Raw genomic sequence first — 20,186 nt, 5'->3', positions numbered from 1 at the left:
TGAAGCCTTAACGGTCGTAGTCTCACATGTCGATGTCAAGATTCTCAAATCTGTCGTCCCACCAGAATTCGATATAAAGTTTTTGTGGTGGTGATCTCGGAAAATCGCTGTCAGGCACTTTGAATTTTTCGTGAGGCTCCTCTTTAGGAGGCGCACTGGATTTATTTCTCTGAACTTCATCAATCAATGAGTTCGAATACGAGAAAGCCTACCCAAAATGAGAACTTCAAGGCAGAAATTGCGACGAATTTGTGAATATCTACCCTCTTTGGCTTGAGAGGTTGAAAGATCTCTTTGCTCCATATCTATAGCGCGTCGGTTCAGTTCGAAGAAAGGTTCTCCCAGTAGGCAGCTACCACCACGTCGGTCAAAGCAGGAGGCCCAATATGTAAAGACCATTTGGTGGACTGGCCCTTCAGCAAGAGCCGAACTCCAGGACGAAGACCGGTCAAGCTAGATTTGATGCCGGCGTCTCTTTTTTGCTGCTGATCTGGGAGGAGCCACCGTGTTCCGCTCTCGTCCGTGGCAACAACGAAACGGCCACTAGTGTCTTTTCTGACATGGGCAATGACAATCACCATTTCAGAGAGTTTTGTCGGTTGTGACTCTTGAGCGGCAATATTAAGGACCCAACTTCTGACCAAAGCCGCACTGCCACCTGAAACATAGTCTCGCTTGCCTTTGCGTCGTGACGGAGAAAAAACATCTGGCAAGACAGGAACATCTCCTGAAGGCCCATGCGGAGCTTCTTCTGCAAGAGACTTGAATACAGTTCTAGGCAAAGATGTGGATTGAACAGAGACTGGAGTGGTGGGTTTAAAACGGGTTATACGGCTTGATTTATCGGTTTCCGTTGGCTTTACTGGAATTTCCAAATTGTCTTCCAGATCAAACTGCGAGACCGGAGAGTCGGAGAGATCTCGTGGATCAACATTGTTGAGCTCATCGAGATCTGGGGAAGATGAGATGGTAATCGCCTCGTCAGGAATAGGTCCTGGATGGGAAATTTTGCGCCTTTTGGTCACTGGTGTAAGAATCCTATTTCGATACTGGGTCGGAGATCCTTCGTCGCCAAATTCAATCGCATCGTTCCGGTTTCCCGTCACCCGAATATTTGCTGAGGTTGGCGATTCGTACTCATCAAAGCTCGTCTGTATGTCATCTCGTGGTGGAGCAAGCGGCCGCTGAAATCGAGGAGTTGCAGTGAAAGCAGAGCTAGAGGAAGGAAACTGTGTAGCGCGAGAGCTTTGGAAAGGATTCTTGCGGGCCGAAGCGTGACCGGATGACTTTGCAGTGGAAGATGGAGGAAGAAAACGTCTGGTTGGCGCTGGAGTCTGTCAATGGTTAGCAGGGAACTTTCTTACCATGAGGGCGAGAATACATTATCCGAAGCTGGCATAATTATCCAGAACATAAAATGCCTGATATGATGTGGAAGAGAAAGCCGGTTAAGGCAGAAATTGGCTGCCGACAAGACATGGGGATGCACTCAGCGCTTCCCCACACGCTGCAGAAATCGGCTCCAGCCACGTGCTCCGCTTGCCTCCTCAAATCCCGCTAGGATTTGGCCTTTTGGCCATATCGGGCCAATCTATGCGACAATGAACGACTTATGTTGTCGCGGGATGACGGTACTCCAAAGGACACACCAGTCCGGTCAACCGTTCAGACCCCATGGGTGACACCTCGGATCCAATCAGCTTGAATCGTACCCATGGCTTCTCCATCAATAGTTTGCTCGATACCCGGAAGTCATATTTCCCCTGCCCCCGGGCCTTGAACCGAGCGATCCAAGACATTGGTATGAGATGGTATCGTGGTCGGATTTGGCCAGGCCCGCGACAGTCTCTGGCCGACCGTCACGGCTTTGATCTTCACACCCATCACCAACGAATTCAATCCCTCCAGACCTCCCTCTACTGGCTTTGTCTCAAAACATTGCTCTTCTCGCTGGTGTCATGTTGGTTGTGATGTTTTCGGACAACGGTGGACCTTCAATTTGATCTTGGGCGTCACTAATGTTTTTGGCCTCATAGCAGCGAGCTCTCCCAATTTTGCTGCAATCGGCTGTTTTGCTACTTTCTGGTCATTGGTGTCGGGTGAATGATGTTTCTATCTTTGCCGGGTTGTTTGAATGAGTTACTGGTATCGCTGGGACGATGACCAACCTTTTTTCCTGCCATATTTTGCTCTGTCACACCAGAGACATATCTACGCCCACGAAGTCATTTACATGATCAGTTTCGAAAACTGGTTACATCCTAGTACACGATACTTCTGTGACTACTTGTATCTATACCACTACTGCTCACTCAAAATGCTTTTCTCTTCCCAAGTTTTTCGAACTCTGCTCTCCGCTCGTCACAACGATTCTATAGGGGCAACCTCCCCGTTGACAGCCTGGTCTTTCTTAAGTTCCTCGCCGGCACATACCTATACATACCTACGCACCATCCTATCTGTGGATTGGGCCTTCGCGCAATGGTTCGCCACGCTCGTCGTCTGGCCGATCCTAGGAAATCTCACATGCCAACAAGACGAAGCCTGCACTCGCTCCAAGAACATCAGCTGGTGCGACTTCGTGATCACCATGGGCGGTATCGCTATGGTCATGTTCTTCATCTGCTTTGTACTAACCGTCGAAGATCTGAACGCCTGCGAGGTCCTTGGTGACGGTCGCACTCAACCGACGCAACGGCGGCGTTGAAGCGGAACCTGGAGAAAGTCAACCTCACACACGTTCGATCTTTGCTTGCGACGAAGAAACTCGCTTTCAGCATGGGAATGATTCATGGCAGTTTGGGCATTTATCTGTTTGGGTTCTCCGCGTGTCGGCGCCTAAGACTATGTCTTCGTCAGTCTCCATACCCGCTCCCCCTTGAACCCTTTAACTATATTCTTCGCGCCGTTCGCCTATTATCCTCTCGACCGGACTGTCACTCGATACAGATCTATATCGGTCGTAGGCTTTACAACGTCTACCTCCATACCTTCAAGCGATCAAAGGCGCCGAGCTGAATTCAGCGATGACAGCACCAACATCACGTACCGCAACCAAGTGATCATGGCAGCGCTAGGCGTCCCGGAGCCCTCCTCGGCAGCGTGGTGGTCGAAATCGCCGCTTCGGCCGACGCGGCGTGCTCTCTTTCTCAACCACACTCTCAGGGGGTATTCCGGTATTGCTCCACGACCGTAACGACCTCGGACGCACCGCTCGACTGGAACTGCGTGTACAATTTCACCAGCAACATCATGTACACTCTCTTGTACGCATATATATGCCCGAGACATGCTCGACGAAAGACCGCGGACCGGCGATGCACTGACAGCGACCTCGAATCGGGTCTTTGGAATCATGGCGCCGATTATAGTGTTGTTTGCGAATCTCAAGATCACGGCATCAGCGTATACGAGTGGAGCGCTGTTTATCGCGGTAGGGCTGATGGTGATTTTATCGTTGGGAAGTTGGGGGAAGGCAAGGTTGTAAAGTAGAAGGGAGAGGCCGGGGTTCAACGAGCTGGAACAGAAACACCCAAAAATTTCGAGGGCGGATGTGGCAACGAAAAATGAAAGATGAAATGGAAAGAAAGACCATATTTCCTCAGATGGTTGCGTGAATTTCTCTAGCTCTCTGCTTGTCGGGAAAGGGATGTTATAGTAGGAGGTAAATATTACGAACAGACCGTCACTTCCAAGGGGCTGGATGTGATCAATACATTCATTTGCTATAACAACTTTCTCATTCTCATTCATGATTCAGCCTGTTCTGCCCCAACGAAAGACAATGGCATTCATTGTGTTACAAAATATGTTTACAATACTCTGTGCACGTATTTTCCCATCCTCCTCTCCAGACACCAATTCAGCGTCATCTCGTGTTATCGTTTTCCCGAGTTTCGTACGTCTCATTCAAGTAAGAGTCCAAGTCAGCCTGGTAACTGGGACTTCGATTGTTCGATCCTGAATAGTTGGATTTAGCTTCCCCCTCAGCTCTGTCCGTCCACGGCGTCCAACGATGCTCATACTGATACTCGTCGTCATTGCTTTCGGATTCAGAATCCGTTTCAGACTGTCTTCTCTGCCGGTGCTGGCCATTTCGACGGTCCCATTGGCTCTCTTGTCTCGGTCGATACCTGACCTGCTTCGTCATAGTCTGATTTCGCGTTTGTGGCTGCGGCTGTACGTGGACTGGCTGAAATATGACCGGAACGGCTCTGAGATTTGAATGGTCCTCACCATCCCCCAAATAGTCGTCTTCGTCGTCCTCAAACACCACTCTGGCACCAGCGAATATACAACGATTCCAATATGGATCGTTGCGTACGCTAGAGTCGCCGATACCACCTAATCGCATCGGTCGGAGGAGTTTGGCCGCCGAAGAACACCGCGAGCAGTATTGATATGCCGACCCAAAAGTTGGTCGGCTGGGACCGGGTAAAGGGTGAAGAACGGAGACGCGGCGGAAGAAACAGGGACATGTGTGCCAGTTGGTGCGTTTGTAGAGTTTTGTGGTTTTGAGGGCTAATGGTTTTGGTAGAGGGTATGTTTGATGACGTGATTGGTGGTTTGAGGAGGACCGATGGTACGGGCGTTTGGAGAGGTAGGAGAAGAGAATTTTGGCGTCTGCGAAAGAGGAACTTGGTTGGAGTTCTTGGGCGGTGGATGTGGTGATGGAATAGAGGACGAAAGGGCAGAGAGGAATGAGTAGATTACACATTGTGATGGTGATGATAGCAACAGGGTGAGGCCGAGATGGTGGTGTTGTTGGGACAAGGCATTGAGAAGATCCGGCAACGACGACGGGGTAGTCATAGACAACAACAAAGAACAGGCAGACGAAAAGGTTATGAAGTCCAAGCTGTGGAGGATTCAAAAGGCTCACGGCTTGTCGGTAGCAAAACCGGTGACTGTGAGATGGTTGATGATGATTGGCCAAAACTAGCAAGGCGAGGCGGAAACGGCTGCCTACTTTCTTGTTCAATTCTTGTCCGTCCAGCATTGCAAAACCAAGAAGGGAAAATCTCTCATGAGGATCCGTAGCGTGTTTTCTACAGAGCAAAGGGAGGTGATGGTCAGGGGACCGGGTTGTTGAGAATGTCCTTCATTTGATGAAAGAACGGCATATGCGCCTGGCGGTGGTAAAGCCATTGACCAGACTCCATAAGTTCCTGCGCTTGTCTTATTTACCTTTTCTTCGTCCATAAGGAAGTAAGGATTCGGTCTGGGAGCCAAAGGATATGAGAAAATGTAGTAGACGGTTAGAGGATTGTCCGCAGGGATCCATGCTAACTAAGCAAGGCATATATTTACAGTTCGTGGTCTCGGCGCCCACGACCTTCTGCCGAGGCACTAATCGCCCCTGTGGGGCGACCTTCGCAGATGGGTCTGGGTCAAAACCGGGACCGATTTGTATGTGGCCAACGTTACTACAATACAATTAATCAAATGACAGATATAAAATTTCGGTAATTAATTACTCTCCGTTGACGTTCCATACGAGTTATCTCGACGTTAATGCTCGTCCATTCACGGTCGGTTACGAACCATTTCGAGTGTGATTAGTAAAGAGATTGCTCATTGCGACCCATCTGGCGAAAGAATCTCCTCTGATTTGGCAAATTTCAGGTCTCAGAGCCATCATCTTGTCCAAAGCACAGCCCCCCCGCCGACACCGTTCGCTCTCAGAGGATTGTCACGACCACGGGGATCTGTTGTCCTACTTAACCAGCCAACGAGGTGCTTGAACCCACACTTCTCGTAAAACCCTTCTTTACCATCTGCAGCGATGACACAGACGGGTAAATCACCGATGGGGTCACTCTTGGCCATCTGTAACACTTCCTTGACAAGCTTGCTCCCATAACCTTGCCCCTGGTGTTCGGGATGAACGGCGAGATTTTCCAGCGACCAGTGTATTTGTCGATGAGGGGCACTGAAGAAGGGGGCGCTGAACGGAACGACGGACGGCAGGAAGTTCCAGTACGTGAGAGGAGAAGCGTTGTCGGGGGTTGCCTGGACCGCTGCTTTGTTGCCAAAGACGCGTCGGCGGAAAGTGTAACATGCGGCCAATATGCGCTTGGCCAAAAGACCTGGTAAGCAAAGCAAAGAGTCAACAAGTGTCACTTTCAAGAAGACGAACTTGAGAGGTCAACGACGATTCCTTACGTGGATCAAGTTTCTCCCAGATTCCGTAGACATGCGCCCATCCACTGCCCACTCGCTCCAGTTCTGCAACGCCGGTGAGGACTTCATTCTTCCTCACAATCGACTTCGCTTTCGGCAAAAGCAGTGGCTCCGCCTCGCCAGGTACATCTTCGGTTTCTCCAAGTTGTTGCCCTTGGTTCACATCTGTGGAGGTCTCCTGGTAGGACACGAGTAGACGCCTCTTGTAGTCGTACCAGGAAAGCCACAGATATTCTTCAAAGGCCTGCACAAATGCCTCGGGATATTGAGACTGATGCGGAAACATCACTTGGAATAAGGGGTCAGGACCAAACGAGGCTGCCATGATGGCGGCCATGATCGGGATGTCGGCCTTTGTGGCAGCACGGATTGGCATGGTGAGAGATTCTAGGAGTGGAATGAAGGGAATGATTGGCTGCTGTCAAGGCGGTGTTTTTGGGTGACGAGATTTAGTATATCACATCCTGATCCTGCTTTGGTCTCCAGAACAAGCTAGGTTCGTTTTGCGACGGAAGTACAGAGTGGATGTCGCCATGTTCGGCACCTCGGTGCGGCAACCCGGTGCGGCTAAGACCCCTTTCTCCTGCTGAAGTACGTTGGTGGCGGAAAAAAATAAAGTGGCCAGAGCAGTGTTCGAGCTGCTCTGGCCCCCGCTGATATACCCCCAAACTCCACGAGTCAGACGTTGGATCCAGATGTAGAAGAGGGACGAATCAATGCCCCTGGCAAGAACTACATAGATAGACGCGTGTTCCCCAGTCCCAGACTCAGATCCCGACGGCCACCCACAGGAAGACGAGGCAATTACCGAAAAGCGTTGCAGCAGGGACTGGTTAGACTAGTCCTCGACGCCGCTATTCACATCGGACATCATACACCATCTCTTTGCGAATGATGTGCTCCTCGCTACCGTGTCTTCCTACCGACCCGTCCTCCTGTAAGGCACTGAAGACCCCATCATTGCTCTTGCCAAGGTTCGGTCCATCGATCCTCGCATGGTACTGAGCATATCCAGCAGGCCTGAAGTCGGCACCGGAACTCTTTGCCATTGAGCCGTTGCCATTGCCAATGCCATTGTTCGCAGTTTTGTTCCCACCTCCTGTGGCCGTTCTGTGGTTGGACAAATTGCTCATTTCATAGTTGTGCCCGCTTGACCCGTATTGGTCGGGTCGATACCCAAATTGAGTGGCGTTTCTTGTGTCGAATCTGCGTAGATACTGATTCAACGCCGGTATGGCGGCAGAGAAAAGAGCGTAGAGAAGTTCGGTTTGGCGGAAAAGAACAGGCGATATGAGGGCGACCCCGGCATCGGACGCTGAATTCAAGTCTGACACATACTTAATGTTGAGCCCGATGAAGACAATGATGCTTTCATCGGTCAGCCTGTATTCCAATATTCACCGGCATGAGAGCCTTACGGTAATCTCAGAATAAAGCTTGCAGATGCCTGCAACTTTTTCTTCCAACTCATCTGGAGAGGAACAAGCACGACCAAAGAGAGTATCCAGATGAGGATTTCGAGCAATGCATCGAGCACTCCTACGATGGTCCAGCGATTGTCCTAGACCGCAATTAGCTGAAATCCACGAAGAAGTTGTCGAAGCAAACCATACAAGACCTGAGCATCTCCCTTCTGTATCTGAATGAATGGCGCTCTCAGCGTTGCATCCGATCGTGACGGCTAGGATAGAGCCTAGGCACCATGCAGCACACAGACCGATGGTTATCTCACACAGACCACGCTTTTGATGCTGTGAGGCGGCGAACAGGCGTCGGGTCAGCCAAACGACCGAGCATTTGGCGACGAATATCGCCAGGAGGAAGAGTACGTCGCTGGCGCGGATGCACTAGTTTCTGTCAGCATGAACGTCGTGGCGACGTCAACGAGATAACCAACTCGAGCAACCGTTTCAGTATCACTTGACGAAAGAAGATTGTAGGAAGAGCCGAAGCTCCCATTGACTGTTGCGGCAATCACGGCTCCGAACTGCGGTATTGCGAGAGCCTGCGGATTGTAAGAACTTGGTTAGGTAGCCGATGAAAGAACATCTGAACATACAGTTGCCGCAACAGATAGCCAGTCATCAAGGCCTATGTTCCTGTATTTGCTGGCTAGACGCATCACCAATACCATGCAGGCATAGATGATATACAAGACGCCTATTGTCAGGACGACCCCTCGACGATCATTTTCGCTAAGAGGGAAGGGTCGTGGGCCATACACAGGCATCTCCGTCGAAGAGTCAGACATGATGATGATGATGATGATATGGTCGCTGCTCAAGACTGCTGGCTCTGTGGCGAGACGGCATTCTTAAAAGTCTGGTACTCGGACTGTACGTATGTATCATGTCGGAGAGCTGATCATGTCCAGTGCTAAAAAGGCTTGCCCATGCCCCTGAGCTCCCCTTACATACATCGGAGGCTTGTGTGAGGGATTCTTCCTCGACAGAGGGCTGAACTTAAAAGCCGGACATCCTGGGCATTCTCACTACCCGAACAATATTCCGTTACTTTGACATGATTCGGAACACATCAAAGGCAGCAACACTCTGTGGTGTGAACAGGCATACAGTACATATGCCTGCTTGACAAGGGTAATTTTAGCTGGGGCGGCACCTGGTCCACGATCTTGTCGCAAAGCAAATGACAATTTGCAGAAGCCTCGTAGATCTTTACCTTTTCCCTTCAAGTTCATGAAGCTATCGGTTGGTGTTCAAGTCATGCGACGTTTGGCTGATCCACTTGCCAAGCGGTTCCGGGCTTTTCCGGGATTTCGGCGCCGTCCTCAACGAGCCGAACGGGGAGGCAAGCTTGCACATCCCGAGCCACCACCACGACGCTTAGATTCACCTCCTGCACTGCGATGCATTAGGCCTTTTCTTGAATTGAGTAACGTGTACTACAGTACATACTGTACTCATGCTATGCTGATGATAGATGCCGGTTCCAGGACAAATGTGTGGGTTGCCCCCCAAAAAGGAGATTCGCCCTGTCCACGCTAAGTCTCAAATGACGCACTTATCGAAAGACCCGCTTGTTTATCCATCGTTACCCTTCACAACCCTCCAAGAGAGATCGGAGATTCCCCATCGATCGCCCGGAACGCCCATCAACTTCGCCTAATAACGGAACTGTCAGAGAGGACTCTTGGGTACCAATGGGTGCTTACGCCTAAAATATGGAGAAATCCCTTTGTCACGTCTCAATACAATGTCATTTGAATTGGCGTGGACAGCACTTTTGGTGCGCGCCTCCGTACGGGTCGCAATCATCCAACTGGCTAGGTCTAATGCATACATATGCAAGCATGGTCACGCTTGTCCACATCCTCGTGCCTCGTCGTCGATCTTTTCATCTTGATTGTGCGGAGGTCCTCTTCCTGAGAAGAGGGACTTGGGAGGAGCCGGACGTGTCGAATCCTGTGCCTATAAGGATGCTTATCAGAGCCAGAATCAATCGTAAAATGATCCTTTGGCTGCTCAGGTCGCTTACAGAGTTCGACCATTTGTCTGCTACATACCTTCGGCCTCTATAGAGGCCAGGGCCAGGCCAGCCACGCCAACCAAAGGCCTGCTTCTACGTAGACAGGGGAAAATATGGCAAAATAGACTAACAGAAACCCTAGTTTATCGCATGGTATTGCCACGCCCCTTAGAGAACCTTGTTGCAATTGCCGAAACACGGCCTGCATAAAATTCCCCTTGCTTAAAGCTCTCCCCTTCATATTCAACATCCTCCTCTCCTCCATGCTCGCCTTGTACATGGTCGGCCGAACTTTGAAGATTATCCGATAGAGATGGACAAATCAGCTGAATACAATGTTGACCCGAGCAGTGAGCTCAACGATGAGGTTCTGCTTGGAGAAAAGACTGGTTCTGTCGCAGACAAGAGAGACATGGATCGCCTGGGCAAGGAGCAACTGTTCAAAGTTGGTCCCGTCGATTTTTGTGAATAGAGAGCCAGAACTGATGATCTTGCTTGCAGCGAAACTTTGGCTTTGTGTCAATATTCGGGTTTGCCTTGATCATCATGAGCACCTGGGAGACAATTTTGTCGACCGTGGCATTCGGCCTAGGCAACGGCGGGCCTGGAGGGCTTATTTGGACCTTTCTCGCGGCCTGGTCTGGCTTTATCCTGGTTGGTGTCTCGATGGCGGAAATGGCATCAATGGCACCGACGTCAGGTACTACAAACTCCCACAGTCCGGTCGTGAGAACACACTGACAAACTACAGGTGGACAATACCACTGGGTCTCCGAATTTGCGCCTCCCAACGTGCAACGACTTCTATCTTACTTCATCGGATGGCTGGGTATTCTAGGATATCAGGTCGGAACGACGATCGGGGCCTACGTGGCCGGTACCTTGATTCAAGGTCTCCTCATTTTGAACTATCCAGACACTTACCACCCGGAAAGATGGCATGGAACATTGATGGCGATGGCAATTTCTATCTGTGTGGCCCTCTTCAATATTTTCCTGGCAAAGCACCTCCCGCTGGTAGAAGGCATCATCTTGGTGCTCCATCTTGCCGGGTTCTTTGCTATTCTGGTCCCTCTATGGGTCATGGCCCCACGTACTCCAACTTCGGAGGTCTGGACATCGTTCGTGGACGGAGGACCTTGGGGAAGCAGTGAGTTTCGATGGGTCTCTGCCGATATTCTTCGCTTACCTCTCTAGTCGGAGTTGCCTGTCTGGTTGGTATGATCACGAACGCCGGCGCCCTTGTTGGTGGAGACGCTGCAGCACACATGGCGGAAGAGTTGAAGAATGCCTCGAAAATGCTCCCACGAGCCATGATCTGGACGATTGTGGTGAACGGTCTTCTCGGATTCCTTATGCTTGTGTAATAAACCTGTCCCTCTTTCTTGGCATCTGCGCCCGCTGATATCTGCTCCAGTACATTTCTCTACACACTGGGCGATCTTGATGAGGATCTCGCCTCGGCCACTGGCTACCCCGTCATTCAAGTCTTCAACACGGCAACTGGTTCTGCTGGCGGAGCGTCAGGTCTGACATGCCTCTTGATCATTCTCAACATCTGCGCTAATCTGACCACCATGGCGGGTTCATCACGTCAGCTGTTCTCCTTCGCGCGCGACAAGGGAGTCCCTTACCACAACTGGGTGTCCCGTGTGCCATCCGGCTACGACGTTCCCGTTGTCGCCATCATGGTCTCTGCGACTTGGGCGTGTGTCTTTCACTGCATTTACATTGGCTCGGCTCTCGCGTTCAACATCATCATGTCCATTGGCACTGTTGCACTCGTCACGTCATACATGGTCTCCATTGGTACCATTACCTGGAAACGACTACAGGGGCACCCTCTTCTCCCGTCAAACCTGAAGCTTGGCAAGCTCGGTCTTCCCATCAACATTGCCTCTCTGTGTTTCTGCGCCGTTGTCTACGTATTTGCATTCTTCCCGCCTGTGCCGAATCCCATAGCTGCGGAGATGAATTGGGCGATTGCCGTGTATGGGGGGATGTTGCTCTTGGCCTTCACCTACTACGTACTTCGCGCAAGGCACGCTTATGTTGGACCGGTTGCCTATGTTAGAAAGACGGCTTAGATGCATATATCTGCCACCTGTGAACCGATGTCCCGGTTCTATGGGGACCAGTTCGTTGGGCTTTTGTCCGGCTCCGCCAAGAATTCCACTTCCCCTTTCAGCCTCATCAAAAATGTGGCATCTGTGGGCCAATAAAGTTGGCCGAACCATCGGCGCTCATGAAAGGACAGTTTATCCCATGTCCCCTAAATTTTGGGAGCAGAAATGGATGGCTGGCTGGCATATTCTAGGGCACCCGTGCCGAACAAAACAGGAAGTGCGGGAGTGACTCTATGGGATTTGAGATCTATGCCAAGCGATGCCAAGTTCCGGGGTCTCCTGTGATTTTGGCCAAGACGCCAAGGACAGCGCCTATAAAAACGGCCACAATTGTTCATAGATTAGGCACACTCCCACCTAGCATCGTCCTCGTCGTCGCTCGCACTCTTGCCATAGAAACCTCGCTGTCGCCCTGCGTAAGGCTGGGTTTGTAGAGCCTCGTCGGCAAAACCTTGGTGTTTATACTCCTTTTGCACCTCCTCTTTTACAATGACCTCCTCTTCATATTGGTATGCACCTGAAGGCTGTTTGGATCATCACCGAGGTGTAATCGAGCGTCATGTCAATGCACAGCCAGAGATTTGGCGTACGGCTCCCGCTGTTGGAGAGGTTTTCAGTAGTAGAAAAGAGGCGGAGGTTCGCTTGCAGGTATGGTCATTAATTCAGGGGTTTTGACGTCGTCAACAAAGGCAGCGGTACTCAGCAGTCTCCTGGCGCCGTATTTAAGTGTATTCATCACTCCGTAAAGACGAAAACTCTCGCAAGTTGGAGGATCGAGTATTGAATGCTCTTTTTTCTCAATCTACTTGTTGAGTTATTGAGGCTCCTTTTATAGACATGCGAATACTACGTCGTTACGCAGAGCAACCATCAGTAACGTCGTCGTCCATGGAAACCTCTCACCAGTGTTTCAGCGGTGGATTTTATACACAATAGCCTCTCGACGTAAAACGTGAGGGTACTGCTGTACGTCAAACCGACCGTAGTTGGTACGTCAGAGTCGGATATGTACTGATTGATGCCAAAAGCAAGGGAAAGACTAGAGAGGTGGTGTCGGCGTTGTGCCGCTCGGTACAATAGGTGCCTGCAATGTGCTACAAAATCACAGTACTCGTCCCATCCAGCTCTAGATCCCAACGGCAAAGGATCAGCACTGTTGGGTGGTGAAGGGGTTCGAAGCATGCTTGTACAATTCGGAGCGTCATTGAGAACCAACCGTTTACCTTTCCTGTAGTACATCATTAACCAGCAGCAAGAAATAGGGTCAGAGTTCGTTGATAAGCATTTCACGATAGGAGCCATCCTTCCAAGAGAGATGCCACTTCTTAAAATACCTATGCAAATCGCTGGCGCGCATTGAGGAGCTGAACAAGCCGCCTAGGACGACTATACTGCCGTTGCGAGCGAAATCGGCGATCTTGTCTGACATAATGTCGTTCGAAGACATGCAAGCCGCTAGGACCTGAGATCGCGCCGCAGTCAACAACGTCTCTTGTCAATCTCCAATGGAACAGGCCTCCGCTTAGCATTCTGCCGCAAAGACGGCCAGTTTACAAGAGTAATGCAGCGGGAAGCGCCGTTGTACCAAGGCAGAACGCATAGGTACCGATCTATGCAGTTAGGAAGTAGATGTACCTGAGTTTAACTGCCGTGGTACCCGACAATCTTCACAGTATATGTACTGTATCTATTGCATTTTTCTCTCCTCTAACGCGCGAACTCTTTATCGTCTTCACCTTCAATGCCGGCCTTGCCGCTCTTCTCATCCATCCATCAATCGGTTGGCTGCAAGTCGCCCGCATGATGCAAGTGCGTCTCTTCGCTAAGATTGCAAGCCTAATTGCGTACCTCGCTGACGATAACCAATGAAATCCTCTCCACCACGAAGGCGAACGGAGGTCAGGTTACAAGGCACAAGCCAAGCGCCAGGAGACATTTTCCATCCAAGCCTCACGAAGAAGCTTCCACTGCGCCACCCTCAACCTTGTAGAAGCTTATCTCCCCCATCGTCCACCCCCCTCTTCCACCATTTGTCCTTGAGATATCTATCCTCAATTCAGCAGCTGATCAGACGCTCATCCAATCCTTCTCCCGGACTTGCCATGGCCACTCCTTCGATCCATGTCACAGATCGGCGGACCTTATTCCCTAATGCAAGGGCTCCCCACCACCGAGAAGTTGCGATGCCACCTCAACTTTGTCATTATCTTTCGGAGCTTCGTCCACAAAGGCAGGTAGCATGGCAAAACAATCCCGCATGACGTTCTCAATCCGTTGGAGACATGGACCATGGGCAATTACAAAGAGGAGGCCTCGGCTCCTCGAGAACCGAGTATTTAATCAAGGTGGGAAGCTCCCGTGGTCGCGACGCCGGAGTAATTGTTTTGTCTCGTCCTTCGTTTCTCTCATCTGCTCTGGTGCAAGAGTTGCGACGGTCTTTTCTCAACCATGGCTACCCTCATGCTGGCCGCGACCCTGCCCTTGCTGGCATCATCTTTCGTTGCAGCCGGTCCCGTCGCTCGTCGTGTCGACCTTGTTGTCAAAGACCATCACCCGGCTCCAAGAGCATGGTCCAATCTGGGTCCTGCTCCAGGCGAGCATTTGATTCACCTTACCATTGGTCTATCTCAGAGTCGCTTCAGTGAGCTTGAGCGTCATCTGTATGAAGGTATGATTGACCGCAAACGAGCGCATTGTCAAGAACAACTCACTGAAGCATAACAGTCTCCGACCCGTCCCATGCACGTTACGGACAACATCTATCAGCGGAAGAAGTGCACAGGCTTGTCAAACCATCAGACGATGCTTCTGACGCCGTCCACGAATGGCTAGAAGAGCATGGAGTGGATTTGACCCAACTCAAGTACAGTCCAGCAAAGGACTGGATCTCCGTCACCCTGCCGGTCTCCCACGTTGAAGAGCTCCTCCACACCGACTACTCGGTCTATGAGCATCACGACGGTTCTACTCTGGTTCGCACAGAAAGCTACTCACTTCCACACTACGTTCATGAACATATCAGTACAATTCAGCCCACCAATTCATGGGCACGACTTGAAGGACCCAAGAAACGAAGCGGGATTCAGAAACGCTCTTCCAAGGTCCACGAAGTCACCGCCGATTGGTCGCCTCCTGAGGAGATTCCTCTCCCTTCCAATGCCACCGTGCAAGCGGCCTGTAACTTTACCGCCGTGACTCCAGACTGTCTCCGGATTCTCTACGGCACCATCGATTACGAGGTCAAAGCGGGTGGCAAGAACAAGATGGCCCATACCAATTACTTGGAGGAATCAAACAATCGGTCGGATATCAGCATTTTCCTTGGGAAATACCGTCCAGAGGCCCAGGCGTATGCATATGAGTTCCCGGCCATCTCGATCGCTGGCGGTATCCTTGACAATGGGACCAATGTCGCTGCCGAGGATCGGGACCGGGAAGCCAACCTGGATGCCGAATATATGATTGGCATTGGGTATCCGACCCCATTGACAACTTATTCGACGGGTGGGCGCAACCCGACATATGTTCCGGACATCTTGACGACGGATAACAGCGACGAACCATTCTTAGTGTGGGCCAATTATATGGTCGGTCTCTCTGACGAAGACATCCCACAAGTCATTTCTACCTCATACGGGGACGACGAGCAAACCGTCAGTCGATCGTATGCTCAGGCTGTCTGCAATCAGTTTGCTCAGCTGGGCGCTCGGGGTGTGACATTGTTCTTCTCCAGCGGCGATTTTGGAGTTGGCCAAGACGACACTTGCTACAGCAACGTCGACAACTCGACGTACATGTTCATCCCAAGTTTTCCTGCCGACTGCCCCTATATTACGGCTGTGGGTGCTACTACGGGCTATCCCGAGTCTGCTGCGTGGAGAAAATTGAGCTCCGGCCTGTATTTCACCAGTGGCGCCGGTTTTAGCAACTATTTCGATCAGCCTGCCTATCAGGCCGGGACGGTGAACGAGTATATCGAAGGACTTGATGGGCTCTACGATGGCTTCTACAACAAGTCAGGTCAGTCCCCTACAGCATACCATCGTGACTCCATGTGATACTGACAGCCTTTACTTCTCTAGGGCGCGCATACCCCGACATCTCATGCATGGGACAAGTGTTCCCAACCATCTGGAATGGCAGCACACTCGGCCTGGTCGGCACATCTGGCTCGTCGCCAATTTGTGCAGCGATCTTCAGTCTCCTGAACGATGCTTTGATCGCTGAAGACCGCCCATCAATGGGCTTCATCAACCCCTGGCTCTATTCCCGAGGACATAAGCTGTTTACGGATGTCACGAATGGCACTTCTGCAGGATGCAACACGACGGGATTCCCTACCACGAAAGGTTGGGACGCCGTCACGGGTTGGGGGACTCCGTACTTCCCCAAACTACTTGAAGCGTTTGGCTTGAAGAAGTAAATGGACAGATTACGGAGAAGGAACTTGTACACAGTGGTTCCAACATAGCACTAATTGGGTCGGTATGACGGGCACAAGAAAAAGCATATAGACCTGTTTAATGAGATATGTGCACGAGCTGATTCGGTCGCGTCATTTCTAAGCGCTCAGAGAGTTCGATTGAAGGGCAGAGGGACTTTGTCTGACATGGTGTCTGCCTCAACCCATGGAAAGTATCAGACAGGTTCTCATTTTCGCAGATGGCCAATGTAGTGGGCTTGGAAGAAAGCGTCGGAAGTGGCCGACAAAGGAGTCCAGGCTGCCAGGATCCCCAATCAATTGAGGCCCATGGATAACCGGGCCAATGCAACTGTGGGGAAAACAATTGATAAACAGATTGTAGAGCCAGAAAATTATTCTACATGAGCGCGCGTGGGTACTTTGTGGAGTGAAAGAAAATAGTGATCAGTCGAGAAGATGGGATTGGACTTCGGCTGTGATTTGAAGACTTTATATATATGCTACGATTGAGGGAACTGATCTGATATATCACACCAATACCTCTCCCTCAAATCGAATACCTATATAATTCCATTCGATTTGCCTCCTTCATTCTTCCACGTAGCTCGCCCATCTCACAAGGGGGACAGCGAGCATGGCCATTAAACACGCCTCCCCCGTGACCGTTTCCTTACACGACCTCCAAAACAACACGGTCCCCTTCGACAAACTCCTCTCTGCCTTCGGGCTCAACAGCCTAGGCATCCTTGTCGTCACAGATCTGCCACCCTCCTTCCCATCACTTCGCAATAAGGTCCTCTCCAACTCCTCACGACTCGCAGCTCTAGGTCCCTCTGTGTTGCGGCGCCTCACCAAGCCTTCCGCGAAGTACCTCGTCGGCTGGTCACACGGGGTTGAAACGCTCCGGCCCGGCGTCATCGATACCGCCAAAGGAAGCTACTATATCAACTGCGCGTTCTACAAGGACCCGCAGCTCGAAGGGGCCGACGCCTCCAAGTTCCCCGGGTTCGAAGAGTACACAGCGCCGAACGTGTGGCCGGCCGATGACGAGGTGAAAGGGTTCCGCGACGATGCGGAGCAACTGATCAAGCTGATCATCGATACGGCGGTGTTGGTGGCGAGGGCGTGTGATACATACGCACAAAAAGAAATTCAGGGGTATGAAGACGGGTACTTGGAAAGAGTAGTAAGAGGGAGCACGACGACCAAGGCGAGGCTATTGCATTATTTTCCCACAAACAGCAATGACAGCCCTCCAGCGGAGGCCCACCAGGGCGGGGCGGAAACCAATGGTGCGGAAACAGACAAAGATACGACTGCCTCGCAGAATGTCAGTCCGAATGGAGACAATACTGGTAAGGAAGATGATATCGACGACTCCTGGTGCACGACGCACCTGGACCACGGATGCCTCACTGGGTTGACATCTGCAATGTTCCTTGATGAATCTGCTGAGAATTCGCTCACCGAACTCCCCTCGTCGCCGGACCCGAGTTCGGGCCTCTACATACTCTCGCGCTCGGGGCAGATCCACAAAGTCAGCATTCCCCGGCACAGCCTCGCATTTCAAACGGGCGAGGCTCTCGAACTTATCACGCGAGGCAAGTTCAAGGCCGTTCCGCATTTCGTGAAAGGCGTGGATCCGGAAAACTGCGATCAGAGAAGTAAAATCGCGAGGAATACGTTGGCGGTCTTCACGCAGCCAAATTTGGATGAACTTGTTGATTTAGAAACGGGATTGACATTTGGGGAGTTTGCGAGGGGTGTGGTCAAGAAGAATACCGCAGGCTAGAAAAGTGGGAGTCACTTTTCTGAGCATGATGCCTTTAAAAATCAATACAGTGCTGTTTTCTCACTCGATCTCTAGTAAATTAGTGCAAGAGTAGGAGCACTTCAGCTCATTCGCTTTGTTTCTCGCTTCGTGCTTCGCTCAGAAACTTCAAGTCCCTACCGAGCACTGCCCAGTCTGTCCCTGTTCCCATCCCTGTCTCCAGGCACTGCCATCAAGCCACTAGCAAATGAATTGTTTTCCTTGCAAACTCCAGTGAAAAGCACATGAACACCTCCCGGGACCGGTAAACGCCTCGCTGAAAAAGAGAATTAAAGCAAAGCCATCCTGTGCTGTCCCCAAAAAAACAAAACAAAACAAAGAAACCGAGACAAAAGTACGGCCGGGCTCATACTTTTAAAAAAAAAGCCAAAAGCGGCACACCTCTCACCATAATAGCTGGCATTCCCTTCTAGTTAACATAGGAAATAGTCACTTTCGATATTTTTCTTTATCTTGCGGCTTCCGTCTGTGTCCGTGTCCGTCGTAAGAAAAGCGCCAATGCAGCATTGTCGGCTGCTAGTTGACTATTGTTGGTTTGTAGCTCGTCAACCATAGTATGAAGCTCGCTGTAAGTTCGATTCTGAGTAGATTGTGCATTGGGTGCAGGCGACCGCAGCGGGGTGATCTCTCGGCTGAATCGAAGAGGTTCAGGTGATTCCCGGGCAGGGTTTAGATTCAAAAGGTCTAGCTCTGGATTCTGAATGGCAGTCAAGGCAGATTCAACATCCATTCCATGCTGCTCTAATGCGTCTTTGAGCCATTGTTCCCATGCTTGATTGACTTCTGTACGTCCTGCTTCGCGAAACCGTGAATGTATAGCATCACGAATTGATTCAAACAAGTCGGCAGTTGGAGTAGGTGTTTGACAGTCGACCGGTTGCCGTGATTTGTTGGAAGCGGTCTCTTTCTTCTCCTCCACTTGAACCACCATTTCGCCGTCTGATGACCTTTCCTCAGGCGCTGGTTGAGACCAATCCTCAAATCTTGCTCTCGGCCCTTCTCCCAAAGGTGCTGCCACTACATCATGGGCCGTTGTTGTCTTGACTTCTATGTGTGCCTCACGTTCGTATCTTTCCTTGGCTGCTCTGGTCCCCTCCCATTGACACAAATTCAAAATCTCATTGTCGGTCAATCCAAGTTCGTCAAACACTCGGAAAAGCCTCCTATGCCAGGGATATCTTGACATACGACGACGGTGTGGAGGATAGGTATAGTCGAGACCGGGATATTGTGCTTCTAACGTATCAAGCGCTCCATAGTATGTCTGTACTTCCACCCGGACTTCTCCCACAATGTGACGTTGAATATGTGCGTAAAAGGACACGGGTTCACCCTGCTTCGGTTTCGGGAAGGTCTTCTGGTAAATCAACTCTGGAATGCATGGCTTTCTCATAGTGGTGTTAACCCAATCGGGTGATTGGGTGGTCCTACTGTTCACAGCCCTTTCCCTTGTGACGGTTTATTTTCTCAACTTTCTCACAGAACAAAATTTGCAATGTTAGGAAGGAAATCGTCGCAAGAAGGGTGGTTTCGGCGGGTGTAGTCAATCGGCTTCCGAGTGACTGGTTCTCAGTCACGATCAGCGCCTATTGAGTTGAAAATGGAGGCTAGAGCTGGAGGTAGAGCGGAGGAGGACTCTCAGAGGTCACAGTGAAAGAGTCGATGGCTGGTGAGATTCAGCAGTTGGAGCACGGAACTGAGGTAAAAGGCGGAGAATGACCAAGGTAGCGGGCAAGCGACTGATATAGCTACTTGGGTGTCTCAAGAGAGACCACCCCAATGGAATTTGGTGGATTTCGAAAGCCGAACGTCGAACCTCGCAACTTCAAGTTCGGGGGATCATTCAGCGCAGGGGTGCCTGTCGTTTTAGGTCCAGGTACACCAATACTATCCACCGATCCGGCTCCAGACCCGCGCTTGTCACTGGCGGTGACGCTGTTGGCTGCTAATCGAGAGGATCGAGCGTCAACTGAGACAGCGACTTGTGTTTCGGTTGTCAACGGCACCAGATTGCTTACCACAGAGACGGCAAGGTTGGGGCCAGAAGAGGAAGTGAGGAAGAAGCAGAAGCAAGAAGGTAGTGAAGGCCGATGAGGAGTAATAAACATCCGGCTTGCGGTGACCGGTTTTCCTTTCC

General features: G+C 50.9%; 8 protein-coding genes across 8 annotated transcripts; 3 read left to right on the top strand and 5 right to left on the bottom strand.

Annotated features, from left to right (window-relative positions):
* Positions 1-320: 320 nt before the first annotated feature.
* Positions 321-1,399, bottom strand: Z518_09884 (uncharacterized protein; the record flags this gene model as incomplete). The annotated part of the gene is made up of 2 exons (XM_013412501.1): positions 321-1,334; positions 1,382-1,399. The coding sequence occupies 2 exons, from the start codon at positions 1,397-1,399 to the stop codon at positions 321-323; spliced, it is 1,032 nt and encodes a 343-aa protein (XP_013267955.1).
* A 2,469-nt stretch (positions 1,400-3,868) lies between these two features.
* Positions 3,869-4,999, bottom strand: Z518_09883 (uncharacterized protein; the record flags this gene model as incomplete). The annotated part of the gene is made up of 1 exon (XM_013412500.1): positions 3,869-4,999. One exon carries the CDS (start codon positions 4,997-4,999, stop codon positions 3,869-3,871), a length of 1,131 nt encoding a protein of 376 aa, XP_013267954.1.
* A 638-nt stretch (positions 5,000-5,637) lies between these two features.
* On the bottom strand, positions 5,638-6,559 carry Z518_09882 (uncharacterized protein; the record flags this gene model as incomplete). The annotated part of the gene is made up of 2 exons (XM_013412499.1): positions 5,638-6,089; positions 6,166-6,559. 2 exons carry the CDS (start codon positions 6,557-6,559, stop codon positions 5,638-5,640), a joined length of 846 nt encoding a protein of 281 aa, XP_013267953.1.
* A 478-nt stretch (positions 6,560-7,037) lies between these two features.
* Z518_09881 (uncharacterized protein) lies at positions 7,038-8,434 on the bottom strand (the record flags this gene model as incomplete). Its single annotated transcript, XM_013412498.1, has 5 exons — positions 7,038-7,551; positions 7,602-7,744; positions 7,797-8,030; positions 8,081-8,188; positions 8,243-8,434. 5 exons carry the CDS (start codon positions 8,432-8,434, stop codon positions 7,038-7,040), a joined length of 1,191 nt encoding a protein of 396 aa, XP_013267952.1.
* Positions 8,435-9,982: 1,548 nt separating this feature from the next.
* On the top strand, positions 9,983-11,756 carry Z518_09880 (uncharacterized protein; the record flags this gene model as incomplete). The annotated part of the gene is made up of 5 exons (XM_013412497.1): positions 9,983-10,114; positions 10,171-10,369; positions 10,421-10,819; positions 10,867-11,032; positions 11,087-11,756. 5 exons carry the CDS (start codon positions 9,983-9,985, stop codon positions 11,754-11,756), a joined length of 1,566 nt encoding a protein of 521 aa, XP_013267951.1.
* Positions 11,757-14,243: 2,487 nt separating this feature from the next.
* On the top strand, positions 14,244-16,218 carry Z518_09879 (uncharacterized protein; the record flags this gene model as incomplete). The annotated part of the gene is made up of 3 exons (XM_013412496.1): positions 14,244-14,463; positions 14,520-15,815; positions 15,878-16,218. 3 exons carry the CDS (start codon positions 14,244-14,246, stop codon positions 16,216-16,218), a joined length of 1,857 nt encoding a protein of 618 aa, XP_013267950.1.
* Positions 16,219-16,852: 634 nt separating this feature from the next.
* On the top strand, positions 16,853-18,010 carry Z518_09878 (uncharacterized protein; the record flags this gene model as incomplete). Its single annotated transcript, XM_013412495.1, has 1 exon — positions 16,853-18,010. The coding sequence occupies one exon, from the start codon at positions 16,853-16,855 to the stop codon at positions 18,008-18,010; it is 1,158 nt and encodes a 385-aa protein (XP_013267949.1).
* Positions 18,011-18,497: 487 nt separating this feature from the next.
* On the bottom strand, positions 18,498-19,442 carry Z518_09877 (uncharacterized protein; the record flags this gene model as incomplete). The annotated part of the gene is made up of 1 exon (XM_013412494.1): positions 18,498-19,442. One exon carries the CDS (start codon positions 19,440-19,442, stop codon positions 18,498-18,500), a length of 945 nt encoding a protein of 314 aa, XP_013267948.1.
* Positions 19,443-20,186: the final 744 nt, after the last annotated feature.

The sequence above is a fragment of the Rhinocladiella mackenziei genome, assembly GCF_000835555.1.
Source record: "Rhinocladiella mackenziei CBS 650.93 unplaced genomic scaffold supercont1.8, whole genome shotgun sequence".
Lineage (NCBI taxonomy): Eukaryota > Fungi > Ascomycota > Eurotiomycetes > Chaetothyriales > Herpotrichiellaceae > Rhinocladiella > Rhinocladiella mackenziei.
The sequence above is the reverse complement of the archived record's forward strand: the minus strand, read 5'-3'. Positions and strand labels throughout refer to the sequence as shown.